Source organism: Mesocricetus auratus, unplaced genomic scaffold, assembly GCF_017639785.1.
Source record: "Mesocricetus auratus isolate SY011 unplaced genomic scaffold, BCM_Maur_2.0 Super-Scaffold_100006, whole genome shotgun sequence".
NCBI classification, from domain to species: Eukaryota; Metazoa; Chordata; class Mammalia; order Rodentia; family Cricetidae; genus Mesocricetus; species Mesocricetus auratus.
This window is the reverse complement of record NW_024429190.1, coordinates 76,027,041-76,054,727: the sequence shown is the minus strand read 5'-3', so window position 1 is coordinate 76,054,727 and position 27,687 is coordinate 76,027,041. Positions and strand designations below refer to the sequence as shown.

Below are 27,687 nucleotides of genomic sequence, written 5' to 3'. Positions count from 1 at the left end.
TTGTAGGCTGGCACTCCCCAGATCTATGTCTAAAATCCATATATGAGAGAGTACATGCCATGTTTCTCTTTTTGTGACTGGGTTACCTCACTCAGGATGGTTTCTTCTAGTGTCATCCATTTGCCTGCGAATCTCATGATTCCATTATTTTTTTCTGCTGAATAGTACTCCATTGTGTAGATGTACCACATTTTCTCTATCCACTCTTCAGGTGAGGGACATCTAGGTTGCTTCCAAGTTCTGGCAATTACAAATAAAGCTGCTATGAACATAGTGGAACAGACATCTTTGTTGTATGAATGGGCATCTTTTGGATATATGCCTAAGAGTGGAGTTGCTGGGTCTTGTGGTAGGTTTATTCCCATTTTTCTGAGGAATCTCCATACTGATTTCCAAAGTGGCTGAACCAGTTGGCACTCCCACCAGTAATGGAGGAGTGTCCCCCTTTCACCACATCCTCTCCAGCATAAATTGTCATTGGTGTTTTTGATTTTAGCCATTCTGACAGGAGTGAGATGGTATCTCAGAGTTGTTTTGATTTGCATTTCCCGGATGGCTAAGGATGTTGAGCACTTTCTCAAGTGCCTCTCAGACATTTTAGACTCCTCTATTGAAAACTCTCTATTTAGTTCTGCAGCCCACTTTTTAATAGGGTCCTTTGGTGTTTTGGAGACTTGCTTCTTGAGCTCTTTGTAAATTTTGGAGATCAACCCTCTGTCAGATGTGGGATTAGTGAATATTTTTTCCCATTCTGTGGGCTGCCTTTTTGTCTTGCTGACTGTGTCCTTTGCTTTACAGAAGCTTCTCAGTTTCAGTAGGTCCCATTTATTAATTGTTGATCTCACTGTCTGTGCTACTGGTGTTATGTTCAGGAAGCTGTCTCCTGTACCAATTCTTTCAAGGGTACCACCCACTTTCTCTTCTAAGAGGTTCAGTGTGGCTGGATTTATGTTGAGGTCTTTGATCCATTTGGACTTAAGTTTTGTGCATGGCGATAAACATGGATCGATCTGCATTCTTCTACATGTCAGTCTCCAATTATGCCAGCACCATTTGTTGAAGATGCTTTCTTTATTCCATTGTATATTTTTAGCTTCTTTGTCAAAGATCAGATGTTCATACGTGTGTGGGTTAATTCTAGTAGTTGTCCAGGTCACTCAGATATCTCATTCTGCCATGTCCCCTCTCTTTTCAGTTGTTTCACAGTATTCTTTCCAACTTACTTCAAACCCTGATTTTTCCAGAAAATAAAATTTAATATTTAAAAAATGAAAAAATAGAGACCGGAAAGCAGTTAGATTTCATGGCAGTTGCTCTATGATTTACTGTAGGGCTATGTACACAAACAACACAAAACAACAACAACAACAGAACAGTACATTGGAAACTCCCATGGATTTCAAGAGCAAATATTCGTCACGTACTGAGAATCATACCTTGGCAACATGCTGTTTCCTTTGTTTTGTGCTTGACTGAGAACTGTGGCTTGCTGCCACTGCCTAGAATAGAGACAGCGCCGCATATGGCTAGTCACAGAAAAGATGAACACCTACAATTTGTAGTGCAGTTTCTGCTGAATGCATCTCACTGTGTGTCGTTGTACAGTTGAAGAATTGTAACTCAAACCATCCTAAGTTGGAAATCATCTGTAGTTACTCAAGTTTTATTACATTTTATTTATTTGTGTGTGCATGTAAGTCAGAGGACAGCCTATGGGAGCCCGTTCTCTCCTTCTCCCATGTAGTCCCAGGGATTAAACTCACTGATCATCAGGCATGTTCACCTGCTGAAGCATCTGCGTATTTCCAAGAAACTGGCTGGAGTTCTAGATCAGTCCATTTTCATATTTAAAGATACCAATTAAGAAATCTAATGTGATTATATTTAAAGATTATATAATTATACTTACTGACATAAATCAAGTATTTCCAGTATATATGTTAAAAGAGTCAGAGTAGCTGCTAAAGGGTTAAACCCTTGTCCTTGTACTTGAGGAAGCTCAGAAGGAATAGTGTTCAGGAAACTTGACAATTGAATTAGGTAGGTCTTAGACTAAAAAGAGCTCCCCGTCAAACCATGGTAACCAAACCAGACTGATACAAGAAGAGGCTAACCAAAGAGCAGGAGATCGCACAGGGACAGAGCCACCAGGGCTCCTGCGTGGTCCTCGAGTACTCTGCTGCAGAGGCAGCTGCACACATCTACATCCTGTGGTGGTGTTCCGTGAGGACCCAAATATGACAGATAAAGTCCATGTCCACCTGGGAGCTCAGCCTAAATGGTCATTTCTGAAATGTATTCTTAATATGTATTTAACAGGAGACACTGCAAGCATCCATTGGTACTGTGTTGTGATCATTACAATTCCATGTTACATGTGTTTCCTGAGAGACGTTAGATAATGAAATGAGCAGTTATATCCTCCACAGCCCATGTGTTCTGTGTAAGTCTTGAGATTATTATTTAATTTTTATTGTCAAATGCTGACTACCAGACAAGTTTAACCCATGTTTCAGTTGTATGCTTTGCCCTTTTTCCCAGCAATGTGTGAGCTGCGTCAGGAAGAGACCAGCAAGGCTTGCCTCACCCTTCAGCCTGAGGAGGAGGCCAGGCTGTGTCAGGGTGTTGTTAACATGTGACTAACATTATTATAGATTTTTTTATAAAGCCACTTGATTCTTCCCCCACTTTATTCAAAGAGAACTTTATTCAAGGAACCATCTAGGTATCTTTGACATGGCACCATTCCTTCTGAGAGGAGATGGGACACGAAAAGAAAATGTAATGAACCGATTCACGTGCTCACAGACTCAGTCCCCTACAAGTTGGAAAGGGAACACATTGAAAGGTGTGTTGGTGTGTCACATGGGATTTGAAAACACACTCTAGCTGATGAAATCAACATCTCAAGATGGGTGTGTTTGAGCTCTTCTCTGAGTTTAGCACTTAGAAGGCAGAGGCAGGAGGATCTCCATGAGTTTAAGGCCAGCCTGGTCTACATAATTAGTTCTGGGAGAGCTAGGACTACATAGTGAGGCCCTGTCTCAAAGTTTAAAAAAAGAAGAGGAGGAGGAAGAAAAAGGGGGAGGGTAATGTTCCCTCTCCATCTTCCCCAAAGGTTTCTTTTAAGATAGGCCACATGAGATCAACAGTGAAGTGATGTGATTAGGACATGGCTTATGTTTCCATAACGCTGCAATCAGAGAGATCAGTTTTGTAGTCTTTCTCTCGTTCACAGAATATTGTATGGGCCCTTTTGTTGAAACAGAAGAGAACTAATAACTGATACACAGTTTCATGCAGGAGCCAGGGCTTTTATGTCTGGTGCATGATTAGTAATTATTAGTAATGCCACTTGTGTTTTAAAGAGTGTTTGAGGCTCTCCTAGTACCCAGACTTTCCCATTCACTCATCTTTGCTAAGTAGCTGAATGGTAGATTGTACATGTCTTTAAAATAATTTTGGAAGAGGGTTTACAGGGAAAAAATGGTTACCATCAGCAAGAATATTCCTTGCCTCACTCTTTGATTTAGCACCAGTCTGTCACATGCCTGTTCAGTGCTAGGGAGATAGCTTTATCAGTGGGGTGCTTATTGCTCAGGCATGAGAACCTGAGTTCAGTTCCCAGGACCATGTACAAGCTGGGCATGTAGTGTACACCCCCAGAACCCCAGTGCAGGGAAGCAGGTCTCCAGGGCTTGAGGGCCAGCCAACCTAGCTAAAATTGAGCTTGAGGTTTATTTAAAGACGCTGTCTCTAGTCAGATGGCCCATGACTGAGGAAGACAAGCAGTGTTAACCTCCAACCTCTGCACCTGTGTTCACCTGCCTTCACACAAATAGCATCCTTGGTGTGTAAGATACTGTGCCAAACACCAAAGCCTTGGGTGTCAAGTACAATACCAACAGAGTGCACAGGTCACTGATCTGGCATGAAGTATATTTTAAAGCAGTTGTAGTCATGTGCTCACTGGAAATCCTCTTCATAAACCCCAAGATGCTTTTACTGGCCTGGTAGGTTGAGAAACTGCCTCATGGATCCATGACAAATGGCCTCATGGGTCAGACTAGGTTATTGGCTGTTGGTTGCCAGCACAACCTGATGGAAAGGCATAGAATGAATAATAAAAGCCTAGAGACAGATATTGGGATTAAAACTGAAGATCAGAGAAGCAAAGATGGCCACTAGAGAGTTCTCACCTTTACCAGTACTCAGACTGAAAGGACGATCCACCAAACCTCCAAATCACTGGCACTGCAATGAGCGCCTGTCTCCTCCTGCCTTATATTCCTCTTTAGTGCTGGGATTAAAGGTGTGCACCACAACTGCCTAGCCTCTATGCCTAACTAGTGTGGCTCTCTTTGTATTCTGATCTTCAGGCAAGCTTGATTTGTTAGATCATAAGCAGATTATCACCACAGAAAGGCTTAGTGTGTGGTGCCCTGTATTCTTTAGTGGGTAAGGAACAGTGTCTGAATTCTAGCTAAGTGAGTGTGAGGTGATGGACAGCAGGCAGGGTGTATAAAGAGTGTCCTTTCAGCGGAGTGCTGGGAAGGTTGAATTTAACTCTCCTCTATGCTACCTAGTAAGGATTCCCATCTGGAAGCACAGTTACTCAGGCAGAGCTTTGCAGGTTACATGAGGCATTCATTGAGTTCTTCTGTGGTTTGTTTCATAATTACAAAGTTGCTACACACACACACACACACACACACACACACACACACACACACACACACGGGAAGAGAGCTGATAAACTGGTCTTAAGAGTCTTTTGTGATCTCAAGGATTGCATTTTAATAAGAGTTCAATAAAACTGCTCCATGGAAGCAAATGATACTTGGATTTACCCACTTTGTAAACGAAATATGATTTGATTGACCTAGAAAGAGGCTCACCGCACAGACAAATATTTGCCTTAGATATTTCTTCCTTGCAAGGTGCTTCAGGAATAACTGTGTTTTTATGCTTGAGATAACCCAAGAATATCTTTTTTCTAATAATTTTTTTCTCAATATATGTTTTTATTTAAATTAGAAACATGAATGCTTCACATGTCAATCCCAGCTCCTCCCACCCCTCCTCCCTTGTCCCTCCCCCACCCCCCCACCCAATCTCCACATCATTCCCCAGGGAGGGTGAGGCCCTCCATGGGGGGATCTCCAGAGTCTGTCATTTCATCCAGAGCAGGACCTAGGCCCTTCCCCATGTGTCCAGGCTGAGAGAGCATCCCTCCACATGGAGTGGAATCCCAAAGTTCATTCATACAGCATGGTAAACACTGATCTACTAACCAAGTCCCCAGAGATTTCTGAGGCCTCCTCACTGACACTACATTCAGGGAGTCTGGATCAGTCCCCTGCTGGCTTCTCAGCCATCAGTCTGGGGTTCAAGAGCTCCCTCTTGTCCAGTCAGCTGTCTTTGTAGGTTTCACCAGCACGGTCTTGACACATTTGCTTATCACTCCTCCATCTCTGTCACTGGGTTCCAGGAGTTCAGTTCAGTGTTTAGCTGTGGGTATCTGTCTCTGCTTCCATCTGTCACTGGATGAAGGTTCTAGGATGTCATATAAGGTAGTCATCAATCTTATCATCAGAGAGGGGCTATTGCTTAGTTTGCCAGTTGGTGTTATCCTTGTAGATCTCTGGAGAACTCACTAGTGTCAACTCTCTCCTCAAGCCTATAATGACTCCATCTATTATGGTATCTCTCATCCTGCTCTCCTCTATTCTTACCCAACTCAACCTTCCTGATCACCCATGTCTTCTTCTCCCCTCTTTTCCTCCTCCTCTCTTTTTCCTGGTTCCCTCTCCCCTCCCCCCATGTTCTCAATCTGATCAGGAAATCTTGCTTTATTCCATTTATAATTTTAAGAAAAGATAATTTTTCTGGGCAGTGGTGGCACACGCCTTTAATCCCAGCTCTTGGGAGGCAGAGGCAGGTGGATCTCTGTGAGTTTGAGGCCGGGCTGATCCGACAGCCTCCAAAACAATACAGAGAAACCCTGCCTCGTAAAACAAAAGCAAAAACAAAACAAAAACAAACAAAAAAAGATAATTTGCCACCATTGAATTCTGTAATCGCCTGTGACCTTCCAGTGAAGGGAGTGTCCACACACTGAGGAAGGTGGGGGATGGTAAAATGGCCCAAGCAATACATAGCAACTGATCTGTGTGTGAGGCAAAAGCTTTCAAGATTTATAAACAGCAAAATCTGTTTCATTATATGAAAACATAGACATGAGACTAAATTGGGAAAACAAGAAACAAAACCCTACAAAACAGTTCTAGTACATGTCCCTATGTGATTCAGGAAGCCATGCCCCCAGTCTCCCGGGAACTGCCCAGACTCTGCTTACTACCTTTCCATGGGTATGTGAATATGAACAAAATGGGAAAAGGTACACTGGAGATTCACACATTCCCTAATAGGAATGTGTATGTAGGCATGTCTGCTTTTCTTCTGAAGTTTATTTCAAAAGGTGGTATTATGTAGCATGTTATGTTTTTCAACTGACTATTTTTATGCATTTAACTCCTAAAATGAGCCCATACTGTTCTGTGTAGTTTATTCATTTTCCTTGGTAATAAATCACAAATTCTCTTCTCTATTGGCCACTGACTGCCAGATTACTAGTTCAGATTACGTCCTATCTCCCTCCCATCCTGGCATACGCACATGTTCAGTGTCACTAGCTGATGCTAAACCAACTTAATGTCACACAAACTTCTGGTAATGTGTCCTTTTCCCACTGTTGTGTAATTACCATGATCTTATGTGGCAAACGGCAACACAAAGTTTTTATCTTTTGGTCCTGGAGGTTCGGAGTCCGACATTGATCTAATAATGCAAAAGTGCCAGCATCCAGGCTGTGCTCCTTCTGAAGGTGTCGGGTGGGGCGATTCGAGCCTCTTCCTTTGTTGGCTGATGTGACCGCCACATTCCTGGCTCAGGGCTGCACCTCCTTGACTGCTCCCACAGCCTCATCTATTCTCCATCTCTCCTCGCTCTGGCTTTGTGATCTCACCAGCCTGGCTCAGATCTTACAGAACATTCTCATCCCAGGGTCCTTGGCTTCATATTTGCAACGCCTTTTTATTTGTTCATATTTTTGAGGCAGGTCTCACTGTGCAGCCCTGGCTGGTGGATTCAGTTGTGTAGACAGGCTGGCCTGAAACCCACAGAGATCTCCAGGCTGAGGTCAAATCCATGTGCCAGGCAGGGCTGGGGAAATGGCTCAGCAGTTAAGAGCACATGCTCATAACTACCTATGACTTCAGTTCCAGGGGCTCCAGCACTCTTTTCTGGCCCCAAGTGTGCTGTACATGCATGCAAACATGCAGGCAAACATTCATCTGCACAATGTAAAAACAAATACATTCTTAGAAAGCAAACATGTGTCACCACATCTGGCCCTGCATTGTTCCTTTGCCAGGAAAGCTACCAGGTATCCTAGGGTTGATGACAGAGCTGTCTTGGCCAAGACCCTATCTGCTGTGTGTGAAGAAGACATTTGTTTTGGCTCACTGTAAACTTGTTTTTTATTAATTTGCATTTCATTTATCACGAACCAGGCTGTTCAGCCTTCCTAAGATTTGTGGCCATTCATTTCTTTTTTTTTTCGTGAAATGTGTATTTGTACTTTGATCACTTTTTGGGTGGGGGTTGTTTGCTTTTCTGTCGTCATTGATTAGAAGATGCTCTTTGTATGTTTAGGCCTCATGCTTTTCTATTCATTTAGGTGTCACAGGTTGTCTCCCTTCCCCGGTTTGTGACTTGTGTGTTCTGTGTTTAATTGTCACTTGCTGATTTGGATGTACAGTGGCTGTTAATTTTGATAAAGCTGATTCTGTGGGCATGTGTCTAGTTTTGTTTAACATTCTTTTTTACACTGAGCATAGGAGAATACTTTCCCACTTTGTTGTTGCCCGCTCCCCAACACTCAGGAGATTGTGTATGGTGGCAGGACCATGAGTGTGAGTCCGGTGTGACTTATGTAGCAGTGGTCTTTAAGAACAAGCTTTCTTTCCCATCAGTGTGTAACGCTGTGTTGGTGAAAGCAGAGAGAAGTGAGTGACTGTGCTAGCCGCCCTTGCAGGAGTTTCAAAGGCAGAGAATGGGCTGGCATGGATCTTTGAATTAGTAACTAGGGTATTTCTGTGGCCATGTGTTCGAACTGCTTTAGGATTAAGAAAAATCAAGTGTCCATGATAACTTGTCAGGCAGTTAAAAGTTTCATTTCAAGCAAAGAAAGCCTCTGTGTAGAAAGAAAGCCCCCAGGTGGCAACATGCATGGAGGTTCAGAGAGTTGCATGTGTTCATCCAGATGTTGAGGACCACTCCCTAGCTTATGGTGGTCAGACTCATCCAGATGTTGAGAACTGCTCTTCTAGCTTATGGTGATCTGACTCATCAATTTTAAGTCCAGTATGCACTGCTTGTTTGGAATTTTGGAGAAAGTCATGTTGTCACACCATGTACGGAGTGAAGACTTAAGCTGGCATTTCTGTGATGTTTTATACATAGCAGACACTCAGGGAGTTCAATTTCAGCAAAGTCCTTGTGGCTGGGATTCAACCGCACTGACTGCAGCACATTGTGCCAATGGTTAGTGACTTCTTTAATGGAACTCTGTGCTTAATGAATGGGGAGACGTATTTTGAGGAAGTCTGGAATCAAGGTCACATGAGTAACATGGGTAATTCCATTTTTGCTAAAACAGACACGAGGACATTGATTTTTGCATGGAGATATAAATACTCTGAAAGCAGTTTAGGTGAGTAGCAGAGGACTCTGACAGGATCTCCCTGTACCCGGGGCAGCTGTAGCTTCACTGTGACGTGCAGGCTGACCTTGTGCTTACATTTCTTCTTTCTCTATCCTACAGAGGGGTGGAATCGCCATTGTTTTAGCAGGGCTGAAGGTTAAGCCAAGGGTCTTAGACCTACTAGGCAAATACTCAACTACTGCCCTATATCCCCAGGCCTCCAATTTTTTTTTCCTTGCTTTGATGTTTGAGTTGGGGTTTTACCTTATCTCAGGCTAGCTGGATTTTACAATCCTCCTGTCTCAGCCTCTCTGAGTCCTGACATTGCAGATCTACTAGGGTCTTGCATTGTAGCCCAAGTTGGCCTCCAATTTCAGATGCTCCTGTCTCTGCTTCCTGAGCTCTGGGATCACAGGTGTGCATTACTATGCTTGGCCCTCTGACTCATTAAGTCACCTTCACTTATCTTTCCTTCTAGATACCTTTACTCTAATCATCTCAACTATGTTGATCATCTTTTTTTATGCATCAAGCACTTTCTCTGTCTATCTCTCTGTCTCTCTGACAGGGTCTCACTGTGTCATTCTGGAACTAGCTCTGTAAACCAGGCTGACCTCAAAACTCAAGAGATCCACCTGTCGGCCCCATGAGCGCTGTGATTAAAGAAGTGTACCTTTGCTTGTTTCTTATATACCATGCATCATCAGGTGTTGGGCAGCGAAAGTTGAGCAGGATACTACCTTTGCCTTCTGTACCATATACTTTTGGGGGGGGGCGGGCAGAGTCTGGTGTTAGAAATATAGTAATTACACAGTATACTACAGGAACAAAAAAGAGTGATTGCCTGTGAAGTTGTGGGGTTGGGGGAGGGGCAGCTGAGCTGAGATTTAAAGCCAATTAGTGAGCACCGAGGTCCTGGTCATGGCTGGATGGGGTTGGAGTCCTGGGGTTTGATGTATCCCAGCTGGACAGGGGCCACACAGTGAGGACCCATGAAGTGCCTCCTCACCTGCGCGGCTGCAGAAATCAGTCACTGGTACACAGGAGTCTTCATTCTCACCATGCACTAGACCCTCTGCAGGGGCTAAGGGTTGGAGACCTCAGTCAGATCTGAGGGAATTCTGATGATTAGATAGCAAGACACTGTCTTTAAGCAAATCTGTATCTTTTCAACTTAGACAAATTCGTAACACAGCTCTTGTCCTGGAGACAATTCAAGGGTTTGTGAAGGATTTCCCTTTGGTAAGAAATAGGATACATAAATTACAAGTTCTAAAAAATTAATGCTATAATATCTAACTCTTTGAGGAACAGTGAATCTGGCCTATCCAGGGAGATCAGAATAAGTTGAGAGAAAAATCTGGTTTTCTTACTTAGTGAGCAAGTGATATTTTATCTTTTAATGTATTTGTCTGTCATAGACTGAATTCAGGATACCATCCTGAATAAAATTTGGTTCCCATCCCTGAAGAAATTATTAGATTAGTGAGGGTAAAACCATTCATTTGTAAATGTGTCTTAAATAGATAGTGATAATAATAATTGTTGTTTGCTCTACACTCCTGCCTGTGATAGTGTATCCTGGAGCCCCATTTGAGTAACCATAGTCTGAGAACACAGATTCTGGTTTCTCCAAATTCCATATTCCAAAGTGGTAGCATAGTAACAGAATTTAACAGCACAAAGCCTTGTAAGCCAGCCACTTGAGAGTATTGCTGTGAACTCAAGCAGGAGCCTCAGGGAGGGGAGGGGTCCAAGCAGCAGCCTGGGGGCTGTCTGATGACATTCGGAGCCTTTTGATTGGCAGGCAAAGTTAGTGGTCTGTACATTCCAAAGATTTACCTAATATGGCTCCTAAGGGCAGAGATAGCTCAAGATAGCTTGTAATTAAGCCTTGGGCTCTCACCCTGCAACATACCAACCTCTACACCATCACGGAAGGTAAAGTCCTCCTAAGGTCAAGTGGGCGTGTCTTTTTTCCCAGAACTTTCGTCCACGCTCAAGACAGAGTATTCTAAGTCTGACTATAAGGAAACTGACCCTGTGGGGTAAAGCTGCCTGGACACCTGAGGACCACTTAGCTCTGAGAAGGTGACCTCAAGGCTGGTAGGCAAAGCTGAGGAGGGTGCCTTCTTAGGAGAGAAACCAGCATCACCACGTAACAAGGAGCACTGAAAGTATCGGCAAGGCTGGGTGCGGGGCTTCTTTCCTGGAGAATTTGGATTAGAGGCTGCTCAGAGATGAGGTGCAGGGAGACCAGGGAGTCTGAGAACTTAGATATTAGGGGGAGTTGCTTTAATATAGTCTCAGGAGTAGAGGAAGACTCACATGCGGTGTCTGCTTTGCTGTTCACAAGGTGGTTCTGGAATCTTGAAGGACAAGATACCAGTCCTGTGGTGTGAGGTGTAATTTTATTATGATTTGGTTTTGTTGATTTCCTTTTTTGCTTTCTTTCTTTGTGTTTTCCGTTTTTGTTTGTGTGTTTGTTCGTTTTGAGACAGGAGCTCACCACATAGCCCAGACTGACCTGGGACCTCAGAGTGCTGGACAGGTATAAACTACTGTGCCCAACTTTTAGTTTGGGTCTCAGGTTAGCATCAAGCTCTCAATAGTAGAGGATGACTTGAACTTCTAATCTTGCTGCCACTCACTTCTGAGAGCTGGGATTACAGGTGTGTGAAAGCCACCCTGCTTGGTTTAGGTGTTGTTTGGGGGAGGGGGATCAGACCCAGGGCCTTGTACTTGTCAGGCAAGTGCTCCACGCTGAGCTTTGTCTACAGCCAAAAACGTCTCTCAGCAATTCTTGACTCCTGTTCAAGGTATTTGATTTCCAATATTCGTGCTTTTCCCTCAGTGATTTGCTTAGTTCTGTTGTCTTTGGGTTTACTACATCTGGCCTCTGTGACTTTAACCTTGCATGGCCTGTGTTTATTGCCTAGAGTGAGGTGAATGTTTTGTGTGGATGTGAGAAGAAGGCACATTGTTGGAGAGTGCTCCATAAATGCCAGCAATGGTTCCAGTTGCTTGCTAGTCTGTGCTGACTTCTCATCTTAGAAGTGTAGAACAAATTCAGGACCTTGTGTGTGCTGGGCAAGTGCCCCACCATCCTGCAAGCCCAGCTTGGCATTTCTCTTCTTAATTCTTGACTCTGCCCTCTACCTTTGGAATGCTGGGATTGAAGGCTTGCACCAGGAGAAAAGAAAGGTAAATCCGATACGGTTTGATCTATCCAGTAATGCCTAAGGATTTGAGGTTTCCATCTGCCTCTTTAGCTCTTTGTCTGTTAGTCCTGTGGTGTTTGCCTCTTGTGTTGTTAACTTTCACTCACTAAGGCGTGGTGGGCTACTCCTGCCAGCATGCTTGTCCCTTTCCTCCTGACTCTTCTCCCTTGTTCTAATGGTGCCAGTGCAGATTAATCCAGCTTCTCCATTTTTCCTTTTGATTAGAGTTAACATGCTATGCCTTTTGCCATCTCTCTCTCTCTCTTGTTTTTGTTGTTGCTGTTTGTTTTTGGTTTTTAAAATCAGGGTCTCATTATGTAGCTCTTGCTACCTGTATCCAGTGTGTAGATCAGAATGGCCTCTGCCCCTCCGTGCTAGGATTATAGGCAAGTGTGTTTATAGCAATGGGGTCTTTACATCATGGCTTGTTACTGATCAGGAGACAATGATCCTGGCTACTACAGTTGTGTAGTGTGGTGACATCAGTATCTGTTATGGTTATAACTTTCCTCTGTTGCCTTTATCTCTCCAAACACCCCCCTTCCCTTTCCAGGTTTTAACTGGAACTCTGTATTTACCTTTACTTTCTAGGGTTGGGGAATGGCCGTTCCCCATGGCCAGAGAAGGCTCTGGGGAAGGCCTAGTCCAGAAGCACTGGCTCCTGTGGGCGGTGGTGTTCTGGGCAGTACATTTTCCAACCTAAAGTCTTCTAACCCTTTACCAAAGGCAAACCCCAGATCTCCCATCTCCAGAGTGAGACTCCGGGGTTGAAACCTGGGCGCTTTTTGTCTGGTAGTGCTGGTACCGCACACCTGGACCTCTCCCTTCTTGCTGGCTGCTCTTACCAAAGCTCACTCGCCACAGCTGCTGGTCACAGTGAGGTTTGCATCCGTTCTTGGTTCCACAGACCTCTGATATGAAACAGGTTTTACCCCAGTGGTCTCAGTCCAGAGTTTTTCCTGTTTATTCAGTGGTTTCCGCTGCAAAGGCAAGACTCCTGTTTAAGACTTTCTGTTATGATAAACTTTAGTTTGTTTTTTTTCTTTAATTTTTTTTCTGCCACTGATTCTGCACACTCTAACAATTAACAACTGTAAATTGTAGTTTGGGGGCACACCACATCTTACTGTTACAAACTATTCACTTCATGTGGTGGTGTAGGCCTATAAGCCAAGAACAGGAGTCCTCTCTGGCCTGGGCTGTTACAGAGGCCCTACTAAACGTCATGATAACCCAAAGGGCATCAAAACAGATTGTACCTTGGCTGGTATCTTTTTGACTTAGTATTTCTAGGGTAGCATCCTTGAAGATATAAGACCAGCTGAGAAACTAATCATGGAACTATTAGATTGTTCTAACCAAGACAATTGGCTTAAATTTAAATCAACAGTGTCCTTACTAAGTATGTAGTTTATTAATTAGTTTTGTCAAATTAATAACCTTTTTTTTTTTGCATTTCCGATGTACTTAATGCCTGTGTAGTGGTGTACTCTTTTTACTGCAGTTGTTATTTTAATTAGCTGATTTGTAGTTTTCACTGAGACCGGCTCTCACTCTGAAACCCAGGCTCATCTCAGTTCTCATGCCTCCTGGGTGCTGGGATTATGAATGTGAACCTCTGGTCTTAGCTGGCTTTTATTTCAGGTACATGGTGGTCTAGCTTTTTTGTTTGTTTGTTCTGTTTGTTGTGGGTTTTTGTTTGCTTGTTTTTCATGACAGTGCTTCTCTGTGTAACAGCCCTGGCTGTCCTGGAACTCACTCTGTAGACCAGCTGGCCTTGAACTCACAGAGATCCACTCTCTTCTCCTTCCCCAGTTCTGGGATTAAGGGCGTGTGCCAACACCACCAGGCTTAGGTCTAGGGTTTTAATTTAAAAATTCCATAGATATTCTAGTTACTAAGACTTTATTAGACAATCTAAAATATTTTCTACCTATTTATTTACTTACTTATTTCTGTCTTTGTTTTTTAAATATATATATTTCTTTTATACCTGTCCCTGCTTGTTTTCTATGTCATAACTCTGTGGTATTTTTACTCATAAATTTATCTGTTTTAAAAAATAATTTACCCTCTGCTATAATCATTCTCTTTATACTTGCCACTAATATTTTATTTACATTTACACCTTTGTTTAGAAATATTTTTTAATTTATAAATAGAAAGAAAAATCACAACAATACGTTTTTGTTTGTTTTGTTTTTTGAGACAGACTCTCTCTATGTAACCCTAGCAAGCATTAAACTATGTAGATCAGGTTGCCTTTGCCTCCCAGGTCCTGGAATTTTCTCTACCTTAGCCCCCAAGCAGAAATAATTAATGGGGAAATAGCGTGGTTGATGTGATCCAGGTGTGGATTCTGGGAAATTGTCAGATGAGATGAGAATGCAGAAGGGTTACAGCTGAGTAGACTCTCCTGGACTTCAGCAGAAGGCAGCCAGGACTGCAGACACTGAGCTGTAAAAATTCTTTGCAAGTCTTTTAAACAGTATATAAACACTTGCTTTCAGAGAATGCTAGTCATTGTAGGTTTGACAAGAATTTATTTCATAGTGTAATCGAATTATACTAACTAGTAATACCAACCTAGCCTCCATTAAGGTAATGTTCCTCTGTGGTGTCCATCGTAATGGTTATCCTGATAGCAATATCTCAGTGGGAGCCCTAGCTGGGCATGGTTGAGGTTGGTAGCCTGGAGATGCCAAAGTATGTTGAGGATGCTAACCTGGAGATGCCTAAAGTATCTGCTCAGAGCTGTCTGTCATAGCTGAGCATTCTCAGGTGGTTCTGAGTTTCTCTTATATATTTTATCCACTGAGAAGATGTTTAAAGAATTGAAGGTATGATGAGTTTAGCTTGGAGAATATTAGGAAATCAATCTCAAATATTTTGTCCTATAAAGGAGACAGATAGTTTTAGAACATCTCACATTGACCTAAACTCTGATGACTGATATTGAAAGACAAAATGTTTATTCTTTAGAGGGCAGGAATTTGATTTATTATTATAGTTGTTGTTACTACTGCTACTGAGCCAGCCTTACTATCTAGCCTTTGATGTTCTGGGTGAACTTGAACTCACCAAGATCCACCCCCTTATGCCTCCAGAATGCTAGGATTCAAGGGTGACTACCATACCCTTAAGAATTTAATCTAGGAGCTGGAGAGATGGCTCAGAGTTTAAGAGCACTAAGTGCTCTTCCATAGGACTGAGGTTCAGTCCCCAGCACCCACATGGCAGCCAGCAACTGTCCATAACTCTAAGCCCTGACACCCTCACACAGATATACATGCAGTCAAAACACCAATGCAAATAAAATAACAACATTTACTCTAATCTGAACAATGACAATAGTACTAGCCGTTGGATCTCTTCCATGCCAGGGAACAATACAGAATTGTAATGGTGTGGTTCTACTGTGTCTGCGGTTGTTTCCTAATTCACATGTTCAATTGCAGGCTTACTTGTTGCACCCTCTAACAGTTTTATCCTTTACTCTTAGAGTGTAAGAAGAAATTTTACACTCCTAGAAAAATCAAAAGGAGGAAGTGCAGTTCCTTGATGAAGCTGCATCTCTTATAAGATGAAGGGTGACTTAGCAAAGCCGTTTGAAGTTTTTAGCCAAGCCTCTGGGAAAGCAACTGGCAACTGCACAAGTATTTAAATGTTAGACTATTCACCTGGTCGCCTCTATAATTTAAATCATGAAAATCCTTTTAAAGGATTGTCGGAGAGGAAGTGTAAAGTCATTTTCAGGCATTAACATAAAAGGTTAGATTAAGGAATGCTGTCTGGATTATCCCACTGATATTTAAATAACCTCCTGTTGGCAATACAAACACTTTTTTCTTGTGGGGAAAAAAACCCTAGGATTTCTGTTGGAAAGCCTATTAAACATGGTCTTTATAATGAAAAAAAAAGTTAATATTCCTCCCAAAATATAATCCCATAGTTTCCTCCCATTGGGTATCTTGCGCATTTCTCTAATCTTTTGCTTTATATTCTGTTCTTCAATTGGACTTGGTGGCACAAGTCTATAATCTCAGGTTTACGCTGGAGGCTTGTCATGAGTGTGGTGTGAGGCAAGGCTGATTGGGAGAGATCACAAAGTACAAGACCCTGTATCCAAAAGCAAAGCAAATCCACTGGGGAATTGATTATCTGCATATCATCTTTATTATTAATAGTAGTAGTAGGGATATATGCATATATGTTTGTGTAGGTATGTGTATATGTGTTTCATCATTTTGCAAGTCTCTTAACATTCTTAAGGATTTATAATACTTTTTTAGTTGATTAAATGATTTTTACTTGATAGAAAAATTTTACAGTTGTAAAAAGAAATGAAGTTTCATGTCTAAAGGAAGAAAATGAATATTTCTAGAATGTCAACCATGCACTTAGCACATCATATAAATGATGTTGCTTGTGTTTTACCAAAAGGCCATAAGAAAAGATGTCACAGGTAAAAGAAACTCAGACCCAAGGGTTTAAGAGTGTTAAACTCTCATGGTGCTATATAGGTTCTTGCTCTGTACTCCATTGGTTTCTCAGCATGAAATATTGTGTTTGGTTTTTGTCAGGATCTTCTTGTCCCGGCCTGTGGGTGCTGGGGTAAGAGTTATACACTACTTTTGTAGTCTTATTTTTCAATTAGATAAATGAAAATGTACCAATTTATCCCTAAGAAAGTTTTCAGATTCTGACCATTCCTTCATGCTAAATAAATGTTCAGCCCACAGTTTCCATAAATTGTTTACTCTAAGTCAGGTGTTGGTGGCACACACCTTTAATCCCAGCACTCGGGAGGCAGAGGCAGATGGATCTCTGTGAGTTCGAGACCAGCCTGGTCTACAAGAGCTAATTCCAGGATAGCCTCCAAAGCCACAGAGAAACCCTGTCTTGAAAAAACAAAACAAAACAAAAATTGTTTACTCTAAAATGAATGCAGTAATGGTAAGCCGGTGATCAGAATGTGAGTAAGAGCTAGAAGTGTAGATGAATTGTCCTCCAGCATTATTTTGCCCACTGTGGTAATATGAGTGATTCATTGACTCTTAGTGGAATTCACTAGAGGAAACAATTGCTGTAGTAGCAAAAATGCTACAACTCATAGCACCACACTTAAATAAAAGATTTGTACACTGAAAATCATTAAGCCCTGTTAAGAGGTAGAGAAGACAAGGTAAAAGTAGATTCTGTGTTCATGGATTAGTTGAATTAATGTAACAATTCACACACCAATAGAATCAGTTTAGTCCCGATGCAAAGCCAAATGGCTTTCTTCACAAAACGAGAAATGAATAAACAACCCAAGTAAATAGTAGCAACGCCAAGTGAGGGTGACAGCACACACTGGAAGTCTAAACAGTGCAGGAGGGTAATGGCGTACATTTAAAAGTCGAATTCAGGCTGGAGCTTGGAGGCTAATGTCCAACATGATAAGACTTGTACTTAACTGAAGTAAAAACAAAACAAAAATCTTAAGATTTCCATGACCCTAGAGACATTCACAATTTATAGAAGTCTTGAAGAAGAAAGAAGAATAAAACTAGAGGCTTCATTCTCCCTGGTTCCAAAATACAGTAACAAGTCTATAGTAACTTTCACGTTTAGGTCAGTGGAACAGAAGAGAATAGAGAGCAAGAAGTAAGTCCATGGATTTATAGTAAGCTCCACTCAGCAAATGAACCAAGAAGACAAAATGGGCAAAGACAACCCTTATAATAAATGGGAGGAAAACTGGGTGCCTGTCTTAGTTAGGGTAGAAGTCAGGATAAGAACTCAAACTGGCAGGAACCTGGAGGCAGGCACTAATGCAGAGGCCATGGAGGGATGCTGCTTGCTTGATTCCCCTGGCTCATTCAGCCTTCTTTCTTAATCCAGGACCAGTAGCCCAGGGATGGTACCACCCACCATGGCTGCCCTGGACTCCATTGATCACTAACTGAGAAAATGCCTCATAGTTGGATCTCATGGAGGCATTTCCTTAACTGAGGCTCCTTCCTCTGATGAGTCTAGCTGTGTCAAGTTGACACAAAACCACTAGGTACAGCACCCAAATGCAGAAAACTGAAATTAGACTCTTACTTTACAGGATATATGTAAAATTGCTCAGACTAGAAACCAAAAGCTACAAGAGAAAAGCAAGTGAAATCTTCTTGCTGTTGGTTTAGGAAATAATATTGTTGGCTATGACACTGAAACTATAGCCTACAAAAGCATCAGGTAAGATTGCAAGATGCCAACCTTTCTACACAGCAAAGGAAGCAAACAGGCAAGAAGAGGCAACTGAGAGGCAGGAGGAAATGCCTGCAGCATGTGTATCTGTTAGAGGTTAAGATCCCAAATATACAATAGATTCCAACAACTTAATAGTAAATTCCCAAATAGCCCAACTAAAAGCTAAGTCAATGATCTGGATAAATTATTCTCAGAAGAAAACATTCCACTGAGTGTGGATTATATGAAAGTGTGTTCAACATCACTGGCATCAGGGATATGCAAACCCAAACCATGAGCTGCTCCTGTGCCTGTTAAATAACCTGGCTGTTACCTCGAAAGACAAAAGATAATAGATATTGGCCAGGTGGAAAAAAGCTTTTGTACACTGTCAGTAGGTGTGTATACCTATACAGTGTGTACACTGTTGGTAGGCATGTACACTTATACAGGCTTTTTATACCTTCCATAGGCATATACATTGATACAGCCTTTGTACAATGTCAGTAGGCATGTACACTGCTATGGCCTTTACAGAAAACAGTGTAGAGGTTCTTTAAAACACTGTGCAATGATCCATCAGTCCTCTTCTAAACATTGAAATGGAATTGATTTCAGATAGCGCCATTCCCATGCTTGCCTTAGAGTCATTCACAAGAACCAAGATGTAGAAATAACATACATGCCTGTTGATGTATGTTATTGAGGCTTGAATGAGAATGCCCCCATAGGCTATATGTGAATGTTTGATTCTCAGTTGGTGGACTGTTTAGTAAGTACAAAGAAGTGTGACCTTGTTGGAAAAGGTACCACTGGGGGTGGGCTTTGAGGTTTCAAAAGCTTACGCCAAGCCCAGTCAGTCTCTGTCTGTCTGTCTCTTTCTCTCTGAGCCTCCATCTAGTGGATAAGGTAGGAGCTCTTAGCTACTGCCATCCCTGCCTGTTGCTGCGCTCCCTGTCATGGTGATGATGGATTAACACTTGCTTACATAAAACTGTAAGCAAGCCCCCAATTAAATGCCTTCTTTTATAAGTTGCCTCGGTCATGTGTCCCTTCACAGCAGTAGAACAGTAGCTCAGACAATATATAAATGGATTAAAAAGAATGATATGAGTATATCTACCCAGTGGAATATTATTCTGTCCCAGAGAACACAGAAACCCTTTCACTTGCAAACAATATTAATAAACCTTGAATATATTATGTTACCTGTGAATTCTGGTGGCTTTGCAAGCACAAATACTGCATGTTGCCAGTTTCCTGACAGGTCAGCATGGTCAGAAAGTAGGGTAGTAGTTGGCACACCATGGGTTGGTCAAGGCTGCAAAGCTCTGGACATTTAATATACAGCTGTGTTACTATAGTGGCAACATTGAATTGTGTAATAATGTTTGCTAAAAGTGTAGATGTACAGGAGCTTCATTGTGGTTTGCTTGTTTGTTTAGAAGATTTATTTATCTTTCTGTATATGTGTGTGTACTTCTGTGTGATTTTTATGTACACCATGTGTGCGCAGGTGCCTACAGAGACCAGAAGAGGGCACCAGACACCCGAACTGGAGTTAACAGGCAGTTGTGAGCAGCTCTGTGTACAATGCTTACTTATCACCTCCAATTTTATTTTTGATTTAGAGATTTTGGAGACTGTAACATACTAGCACTTTAGTAGACTTCTTGAGTATATTTCCTTTTATTAGCATTTGTCAAACTTGAGTTGTAGTTTCCAAAAATGAGGATGTTGGACAACCTTGAACTGGACTCAGTTTTGTTTGTTACTTTTAGTTAAATGTTTTTGGCGTGTTGTCTGTATGTCTAAACATTCTTTGCTACAGTGGGTCGCTTGAGGATATATTCTCACATCAGTCACTTCATACACCCATACATGCACCACTAGAGGCATATTTCTAGGTAGCGTGGTTGCTCCTCATCTGGGAGATGCTCCTTCATCATTGAGGTGGTCCTCATCTGGGAGGTGCCCCATCAGCTGGGAGGTGTGTCCTTTCCTCTGGGAGATGCCCCTCAGGCCTTCCTGCCTTAGGGAAGATAGACCATGCAGGTGTAAGCCTGCACAGAATCCTCGAGGACAACATGCTTCAGGTCCTCTTTCTTAAGGTCACTGACCTGCAGTAAGTAGGTGAGATTCCCCACTTAAACATGACCTTTTTATTTCTTGAGAGGTAGTATAGTAGTTCATATAACCACAGCAAAAATAAAAGCAAGCCATGGTTACTTTTCTAAAAGACTGAAAACAAACTTGCTTTTCATCCAGAATGCCCTTATCCTTAATGTTCTCCCCGCCTTCCTGGTCCTTTGTTAGATTTCCTGTTTTTGTGTCTGAGATTGGCTAATTCCCAGCACAGTCAGAAGTAACCAAATGGCTGTTGACAGTTTCTGAACATGTGATTGATTCCACATATACTTGAACCCAGTGGTTAGTTCACTGACTTCAGGTCCAGCGAGGGATGCATTTTATGTAACTGCACAATATGTACTTATACATTGTCACCCAAAATACATGACATCCTTACCACATTCAGTTCATGGGTTTCTTTGCTAAATGTCCATCACTGTAATGAATTAACAAGATGTAACAAAGGTTTACAACCACAGTTTGAGAAAGTGGTCTTTAGTTCTGTGATCAATTGTTTTATATTTATAACACATAAGGGATATCATTCCATTTAGTTTATGTATTTTCAGATTAACATGCCGTTCATCACATCAAAATCCTTCCCATCAAAGTGCTTTAAAATTAAAACTAGGAAATTTGTGGAGTCTGCTTCATTCTGATTTTATTGTAGATGTTTTGAGAGTAGGGGTCACTTCTGGCTGTTCCTTTTACATATGCTAGACTGTTAAGCCTCATGGTAGTAAGGTTTGTGATCCCTTCCTTACGACGTTTCCTTACAACTTAACTTGATGTTAAATGAATGGCAAGCAGCTTTTCCTTGCCCCATTATATCCTATATAAACTGGGAACTAGTAGGAGGTTGAAGTTGCATGGTCTGTAGGGCTGTTCTGGGAGGCTTATTAGCTGTAGCTCTGCATTGGAAGAAGCAGACAGATGCTGGACAGTCTTAGGACTGTTTAAAGTTCTCTCAGGCTCACTTGACCGAGGCAAGGAGGGGGGACATGCTGATTGTTCGTATCTTGACATTTTCCTGCAGAAACAGAAGTGTGTGTCACCCACCAGCCAAGATGAACATGGTGAAGAGGATCATGGGGCGGCCTCGGCAGGAGGAGTGCAGTCCGCAGGACAACGCCTTGGGCCTGATGCACCTCCGCCGGCTCTTCACCGAGCTGTGCCATCCTCCAAGACACATGACCCAGAAAGAGCAGGAAGAAAAGTTGTACATGATGCTGCCGGTATTTAACAGGGTAAGTCCAACTGGCCGAATGCAGTCCTGGTACCATGGAAATCTTAAGGTTGTTGGAAAGTCACAGGTGAATGACGGCATCATTTTGTTTTGTTTTTTAATTTGCTGTTGGACAGGTGAGCACACACTGCATTCCCCACACCTGGGAAACTGAGAAGATTGCAGGTTTGAGGCCTGCCTGGACTACAGTGACACGTCCCAAAACTTTTGCTTCTCTCTCCATTTCTGTAGTGAGAGAGGTTGAACGGCAGCCGAGTACATTGTGCTGACTTAGGCCTCTTCAGCCCTGACGTAGCAATGGGAAGCGCTAACTCAGTTTTTAGAAGAGGGAAGACTGTCAGTTGTCATTGTGTGATTCTGTTGTGAGATCGCTAAGTGCTTTGTATGCTTCCAAGTCATCACATATGGGCGCAGTGGTTCAGCCTTTAACCTCGGCACTCAGGAGGCAGAGCTAGGCACATCTGTGGGTTCCAGGCCAGCATAGTCTACAGAGTGAGTTCCAGGCAGCCTGCCAGGGCTACATGGTGACGCCATCTCAGAGAAAAAAAGGCGTCACAGTTGGCGTTGGTCAGCTGACTTTCTGACAGTCCCCTAAGCAGATAGTTATTGGCTACAGCGAATGCAAGGAAACCCTGCGCTTTCACGTATTCTGTTCTTGCATATATGATATTGTTGCAGCTTTTTAAGATGCCTTTTTGGTATTGATCAAAGGTTTGTAGTGTGTAGCCTTGAGATACGTGTAGAAGCTCCAGACTTGGAAATTCTGCTGCTGTCCCAAATGCGGCTGCGGCAGAAGGGTTTATTTAATTCAGAGCTATGACTGCTTTTTCCCATGTGTCCTTCTGACTGACTTCCTCCTACTGACAAGTGAGAATTTGCTTCCTGTTCCTCCCAACCACCACATAGGCAATCCCCTGCCTCACACTCCACAGACTCTCCCCGTCTCCATATAGCTGTGGCTAATCTGTTCTCAGTGACTGGCCACTGGCTGAAGGGTCCGAGTAATACAAAGGTGAATTTTTGGGAGTGTCACCTTTGTCCTTCAGTAGTTTAGACTTGTTCCCTGATGTCATAATCTTTTTTAGTTTCTTTCTCCTCCATCCCCACTCTTCTCTTTCCCTCCGTTGTCTCTTTGTCCCCGTTTCTGGATTTTCCCCTTTTTTCTCTCCCTCTCTTTCCATGCCTTCTTCCTCCTGACTCCATCTCTGTATGTCCCCATCCCTCTAATGGGTGTCCCTGTGTCCCTCCTTCCATCCGCCCTTCACTCTAGCTCTCCTTAATCTCTTTTTCTCTGTCTCCTGTCCTCTTCCCCTCCCTCCCGAGTTCCTGGCTCACCAGTCTCTCTTCATCTGTATCATTTTCTCTGTGGCATATCTTCTGGAAATTGTCCAGGCTATTCTTTTCTCCTAATTGTCTGTGCTAATATTTAAAGGTAAGATATTGAAAATATCCTGGAAATTACCAGTGTAGAAAAGTGGAACCAGAAGCCCTCACAGGTGTGCCCAGAGACTACCCAGGCTAACCCAATCAGACAGTCTAGTGAGACAGTGAGTTGAGGAGTGAATAGGGCATGGAAAGAATCAACTAGGCTTTGATAAATTTGAAAGAAATTAGAACAAAAGAAATTGATAGACATTGTTTTAGTCTGGTGTTACTATAACAAAATACTTGAGGTTAGGGACTTTGAGTAAGAAAGAAGTTGGGAGGTATGGCCAGCACAGGTGCTGGCAGCCTGGCAAGGGCTCTCCCGAGTCATGCTAGAGATGGCATGTCTAGACCACAGCCAGTAATTTCGAGAAGTCATAGAAACTCACACAGCAACAGAGACAGGACCACAGTGGTGCTCACTGGCTTGCTCAGCCTGCTTCCCTACACAGTCGGGGACCACCCATCCAGGGGTGGCACCACCCACAGTGGACTGGGCCCTCTGATGCCAGTCATTAAGAAAATGCCCACAGACTTGCCCAGGACCACTCTGATGGGGGCAGTTGCTCGGTTGAGGTGTCCTCTTTCTAGATGACCATAGTTTGGATTAAGAAGGCAAAACTCAGCCAGCACATAAGGAGAGTTAGTGTTTTGTATGTAGCTGAGGTTTGCGCTGTTTTTGAAGACTTAAAAGAGTCAGGCTTGCCTGTAAAAAAGAAGAAGCCCAAGAAGGGAGAAATTTGTAACTTTTCAAGGACAGTAAAATTAGATCAAAGGAAAGAGCATATTGTCAAATTACAGGTAGATGAATAAGCTCTGGACAAGAGAAAGTCACTGAGCTCATGTGGGAAACAGATTTTGCTGGTGTGAATATAGATCTGTGGTCGTGTTGGGTAAGGTGTTGCTCGGTGACCTTAGATTCCTGCTGTCATTGGCAGAAGTGTCCTTTACAGGTCTAGAGTAAGTAGACTTAATAGGAACCTAAGGAAGGTACTCTTTTAGAACCATAGTGTGGAGACGGAGAAGCAATAACGATTGATCAGCATTGAGTATAGGGAATGTTGGAGGTTGCCGCGCCCGATGCGCAGCCTGTGTCCGAGAATGTGCAGAGGGTGTCGGGGATTGACAACACAGAGACTCGTTCAACGGTGTAGAGAAAACTAAGCAGGCCCCAAAAAGGCTCAAGAAAACTTCCCAAGAAAGGCCTCCCTCCAGAAAAGCTTCTGCTCTCTCCTTACCCCCCTGGCTGGTTCTCTCTGACACCAGAAACTGACTTGGGTGTGTCAGAAGAGGCGTTTAGTCTTTGGAAAAGGTGGAGGTCAGGGTGGTTCCTGTGGGCCAGCCTTTTTCAGGAACTTATTGCCCTGGGCATTGTATTGTTTTTAGTAAACATGTTTTTAGTAAACATTGTCTTCACAGCTGCCTACTCCCAGGCTGATGGGGAAGTTAGTCTCTGCTCAAGGTCTGGTGTCCCCACCAGAGGTGGCACCTCAGAACTGGGTCTTATCTAGATTGCCCTGCTGTGGGACGCAGGAGGTTACTCATGTCTGGGGATGGAGGATTTGCTAGAATTTGTCAAGAATAGCAGGAGTGGAAGGTGCATGGGAAGGGTTAGCTGACACATCATCTATTGGGGTTGTCCTCGATAGAACGCAGAGAGAATGAGAATGTCAGTAAGTTCAGGAAATACACATTTTCTCCTTTTTTGCTTTCTGTCTTGAATGATGGGAGAGGAGATGTTAGGATAACAGCAGGAGGAGAGGCAGAACAGTGTTTAAAACAGCCATTTTTGAAAGAGGAGCTAAAATTGGCTATGAGCAGGCACCGTTTCAAGCCCTGTTCACAAAAGTCATAGATTTTATTGGAACTGGTTGTAGAATGTTCTTGCTGTTTTTTTGTTCATAGTTGGCTTTTTAAAAAAAATTCATAATAAGCCATTGGCTGCTGATTAGTTTAAGGTAACTGTTTCTCTCAGACTATGGACATTCTCAAGGAACAATGACTCTCTAGAACAGTTGCAAGAACTGCTTTCAGCTTTTCTGTTGCAGTTCTTGGGTCGGAACTCAACCTTCTGTGTGCTAGGCAAGTGGTCTACCCTGAGCTACCTGCCCAGCTTGTTTCTTAGCTCTTAGTGTAAACTGTCAAGTGATATCTGGCATATGCTTGTGGCATCTCCCTCTCACCCCCAATACACACACACACACACACACACACACACACACACCCCACAGTTAAGTTCCTGTAGTCAATGAAGTAAGTCTTGGTCCATGAGTCTTAGAAGTATTTGCATTTTGTGTGGGTTGTTTGCCAGTTTTCAAAGTGAATCTAGGACACTTTAGTAGTATTCTCTGTTTATACTGTTTGGTTTAATTTTCTTATGTTCGTATTGTTATAAAGAAGTATCTTCAACTAGTTATTAATGTTTTTTTCACATTGCGAGTTTTTAATTAGCTGATTAGAAGGGCTGGTATATGCAGTCCCTTAACTTCTTTATAATGAATTGTTTTACCATCAGAAGTTTAGTATCCCCCCACCCTGAAAGGTTCAGGCATTGCACTGGCCTGCCCTGTTACCTGGCAGGATGCACTCAGGCAGCACTCTGGCCAGCCCAGAGTTCTGTGAGAACCAGGACCCCTTTAAAGGACTGACCCCTGCCCCTTTAAGCTCTCTTACTCTTGCTCTCTTACTCTCTAACTCTCATCTCTCTGTGTCTCTCTCTCTCTTATCTCTCTCTGTCTGTCTCTGTCTCTCATCTTATCTCTCTCTCTGCTCTGCACGGGTAGGTTACCTCTCACCCCCCTTTCCCTCCCCATCCACCAATAAACTGCACGTGGGATAGTTGAGTCACGGTTTGTGTTTCCTTACTGGATAAACCTAAACATTTTAACACCCCCCCCTCGTGTTGGTAGAACTCAAATCCATGGGTACCCACTCCCACCCATCTAGCAAGCCCTTCTCTATCCCACTTGCCAGCTCCCAAATAACCACACGAGACTTCTTATAAATTATGAAGGTGCGGCTGATAGCTTAGGCACGTTTCTAACTATAACTTAAATTAAACCATTTCTCTTAATTTGCTTGCTGTCATGTGGCTCGTGGCTTGTTACTTACCTCCTACATGTCATGCTTCCCCCAAGTCCAGCTGGTGCCTATGCCCCCTTCTTCCCAGTGTTCTCTCTTCCTGGAAATCTTGCCTTTTTTTTTTGGATTTTCGAGACAGGGTTCCTTTGTATTGTAAATGCAGCAAGTGCTCTTAATTGATTGAGCCATCTCCCTAACCCCTTAAATTGATTTTAATTTCAATATTTTTATTTATCTTTGGTGCTGGGAATAGAACTCATGCATTCAAAGTTACATGTCTAATCCTGTGCTGAACCCCTAATTTTAATGGTTAATACTTAGCGTTTTGAGACAGGATTTCTCGGCAGTTTTGGGCCTCCTAGTCCATGGGATTATTATAGGCATAAATTGCAAAACTATGAATTGTAAAATTATAGTCTATGTGCTATCTGTGTGTGAGTTTGTGTGTGTGTGTGAGAGAGAGAGAGGGGGTGGGAGGGAGATTAGGAAGTCTCTGAATGAAAAAAAATAAATGAATAAATGAATGAAAATGAAGAATTGGCAGAACTGTTTCACTAGGCTAAATATGATTTATTTAGAGGAAGCCATGCATGTTCATTTCTGATTAGCAGCTAGAACATAATACTTTCATGATGATAGAAATAAAGCAATAAAATTCAAATTTGTGTAAGTTGGATGTATCTTCAAAATGTTTTATTTTCTTTATATAAAGACTGCTTGAATCACTCCATTCTTACACTGTGGAAGAAAGAGCTCTTATAAATGAAACACTTAATTCTTACAAGCAAATTATAGTGTATATCAATGTATTTATGTCTCAGGAATACTTATAAACACCATTTTACAATTACATATTCAAGTGTGCATCATTAGTTGGTGTCTGAATGTTTTTTTAAAGTTTGTTGAGAAATATTGGACTTGCTGGCGATACAGCCCAGTTACTTGCCAGGCCTGCCTGCTGTCCTGGATTCAGACTCAAGTATCACCAAAACAGAACAAAACAAAAAGATGGAACTATGGGTCTTATTTAACAGGTGAAAGATTAAGCTGGAAATAACTTTCATCAAAGAACCATGGTGGGCGCGGGGGCTGGAGAGATGGCTGATGGCTGGGTGGTTAGGAGCACTGGCTGCTCTTGCAGAGGTCCCAGGTTCAGTTCCCAGTCCCACTTGGCAGCAAACAACAGACCCTAACTCCAGTTCCAGGGCATCTGGGGCAGTTTTCTGGCCTCACAGGCTCCAGGCAAACATGTGTGTGTACACATAATGCATGTACAGATATGCAGGCAAAACACTCATATATGAATACTTTTTCTAAGTTTAAAACACCGTAGCAGGAAAGAATTGAGGAATTGCTTTAAAACAGTTTGTTCTTTGAAAGCATAAAAATTCCTGCTGTGGAGTTGATGGGGCACATTATCCCTTAAGCAGAGCAACCTTTGCAAAATTGTTTTATTGCTCTCAACTTAGTATCTTTCTAAGGATGTAGGAAACATTTTAAAATGATATTGTCGGGTTTCTGCATATTTTACCAGGATATGTGAAATAAAGTCTTATTGTTTTAATGAGAAGTCCAAATGCATACACCATACATGT

At 42.5% G+C, this 27,687-nt stretch overlaps 1 protein-coding gene across 5 annotated transcripts in view; it reads left to right on the top strand.

The window, feature by feature from the left end:
- Positions 1-27,687, top strand: part of Wdfy3 (WD repeat and FYVE domain containing 3) — a 225,667-nt gene that overhangs the window by 67,423 nt on the left and 130,557 nt on the right. For all 5 annotated transcript variants that reach the window (XM_040747524.1, XM_040747527.1, XM_040747525.1 and 2 more), the window contains one exon: positions 21,377-21,587. In XM_040747524.1, the coding sequence (XP_040603458.1) occupies positions 21,408-21,587 (180 nt within the window). In that variant the 5' untranslated portion in view covers positions 21,377-21,407. The remainder of the gene's footprint in view (positions 1-21,376; positions 21,588-27,687) is intronic.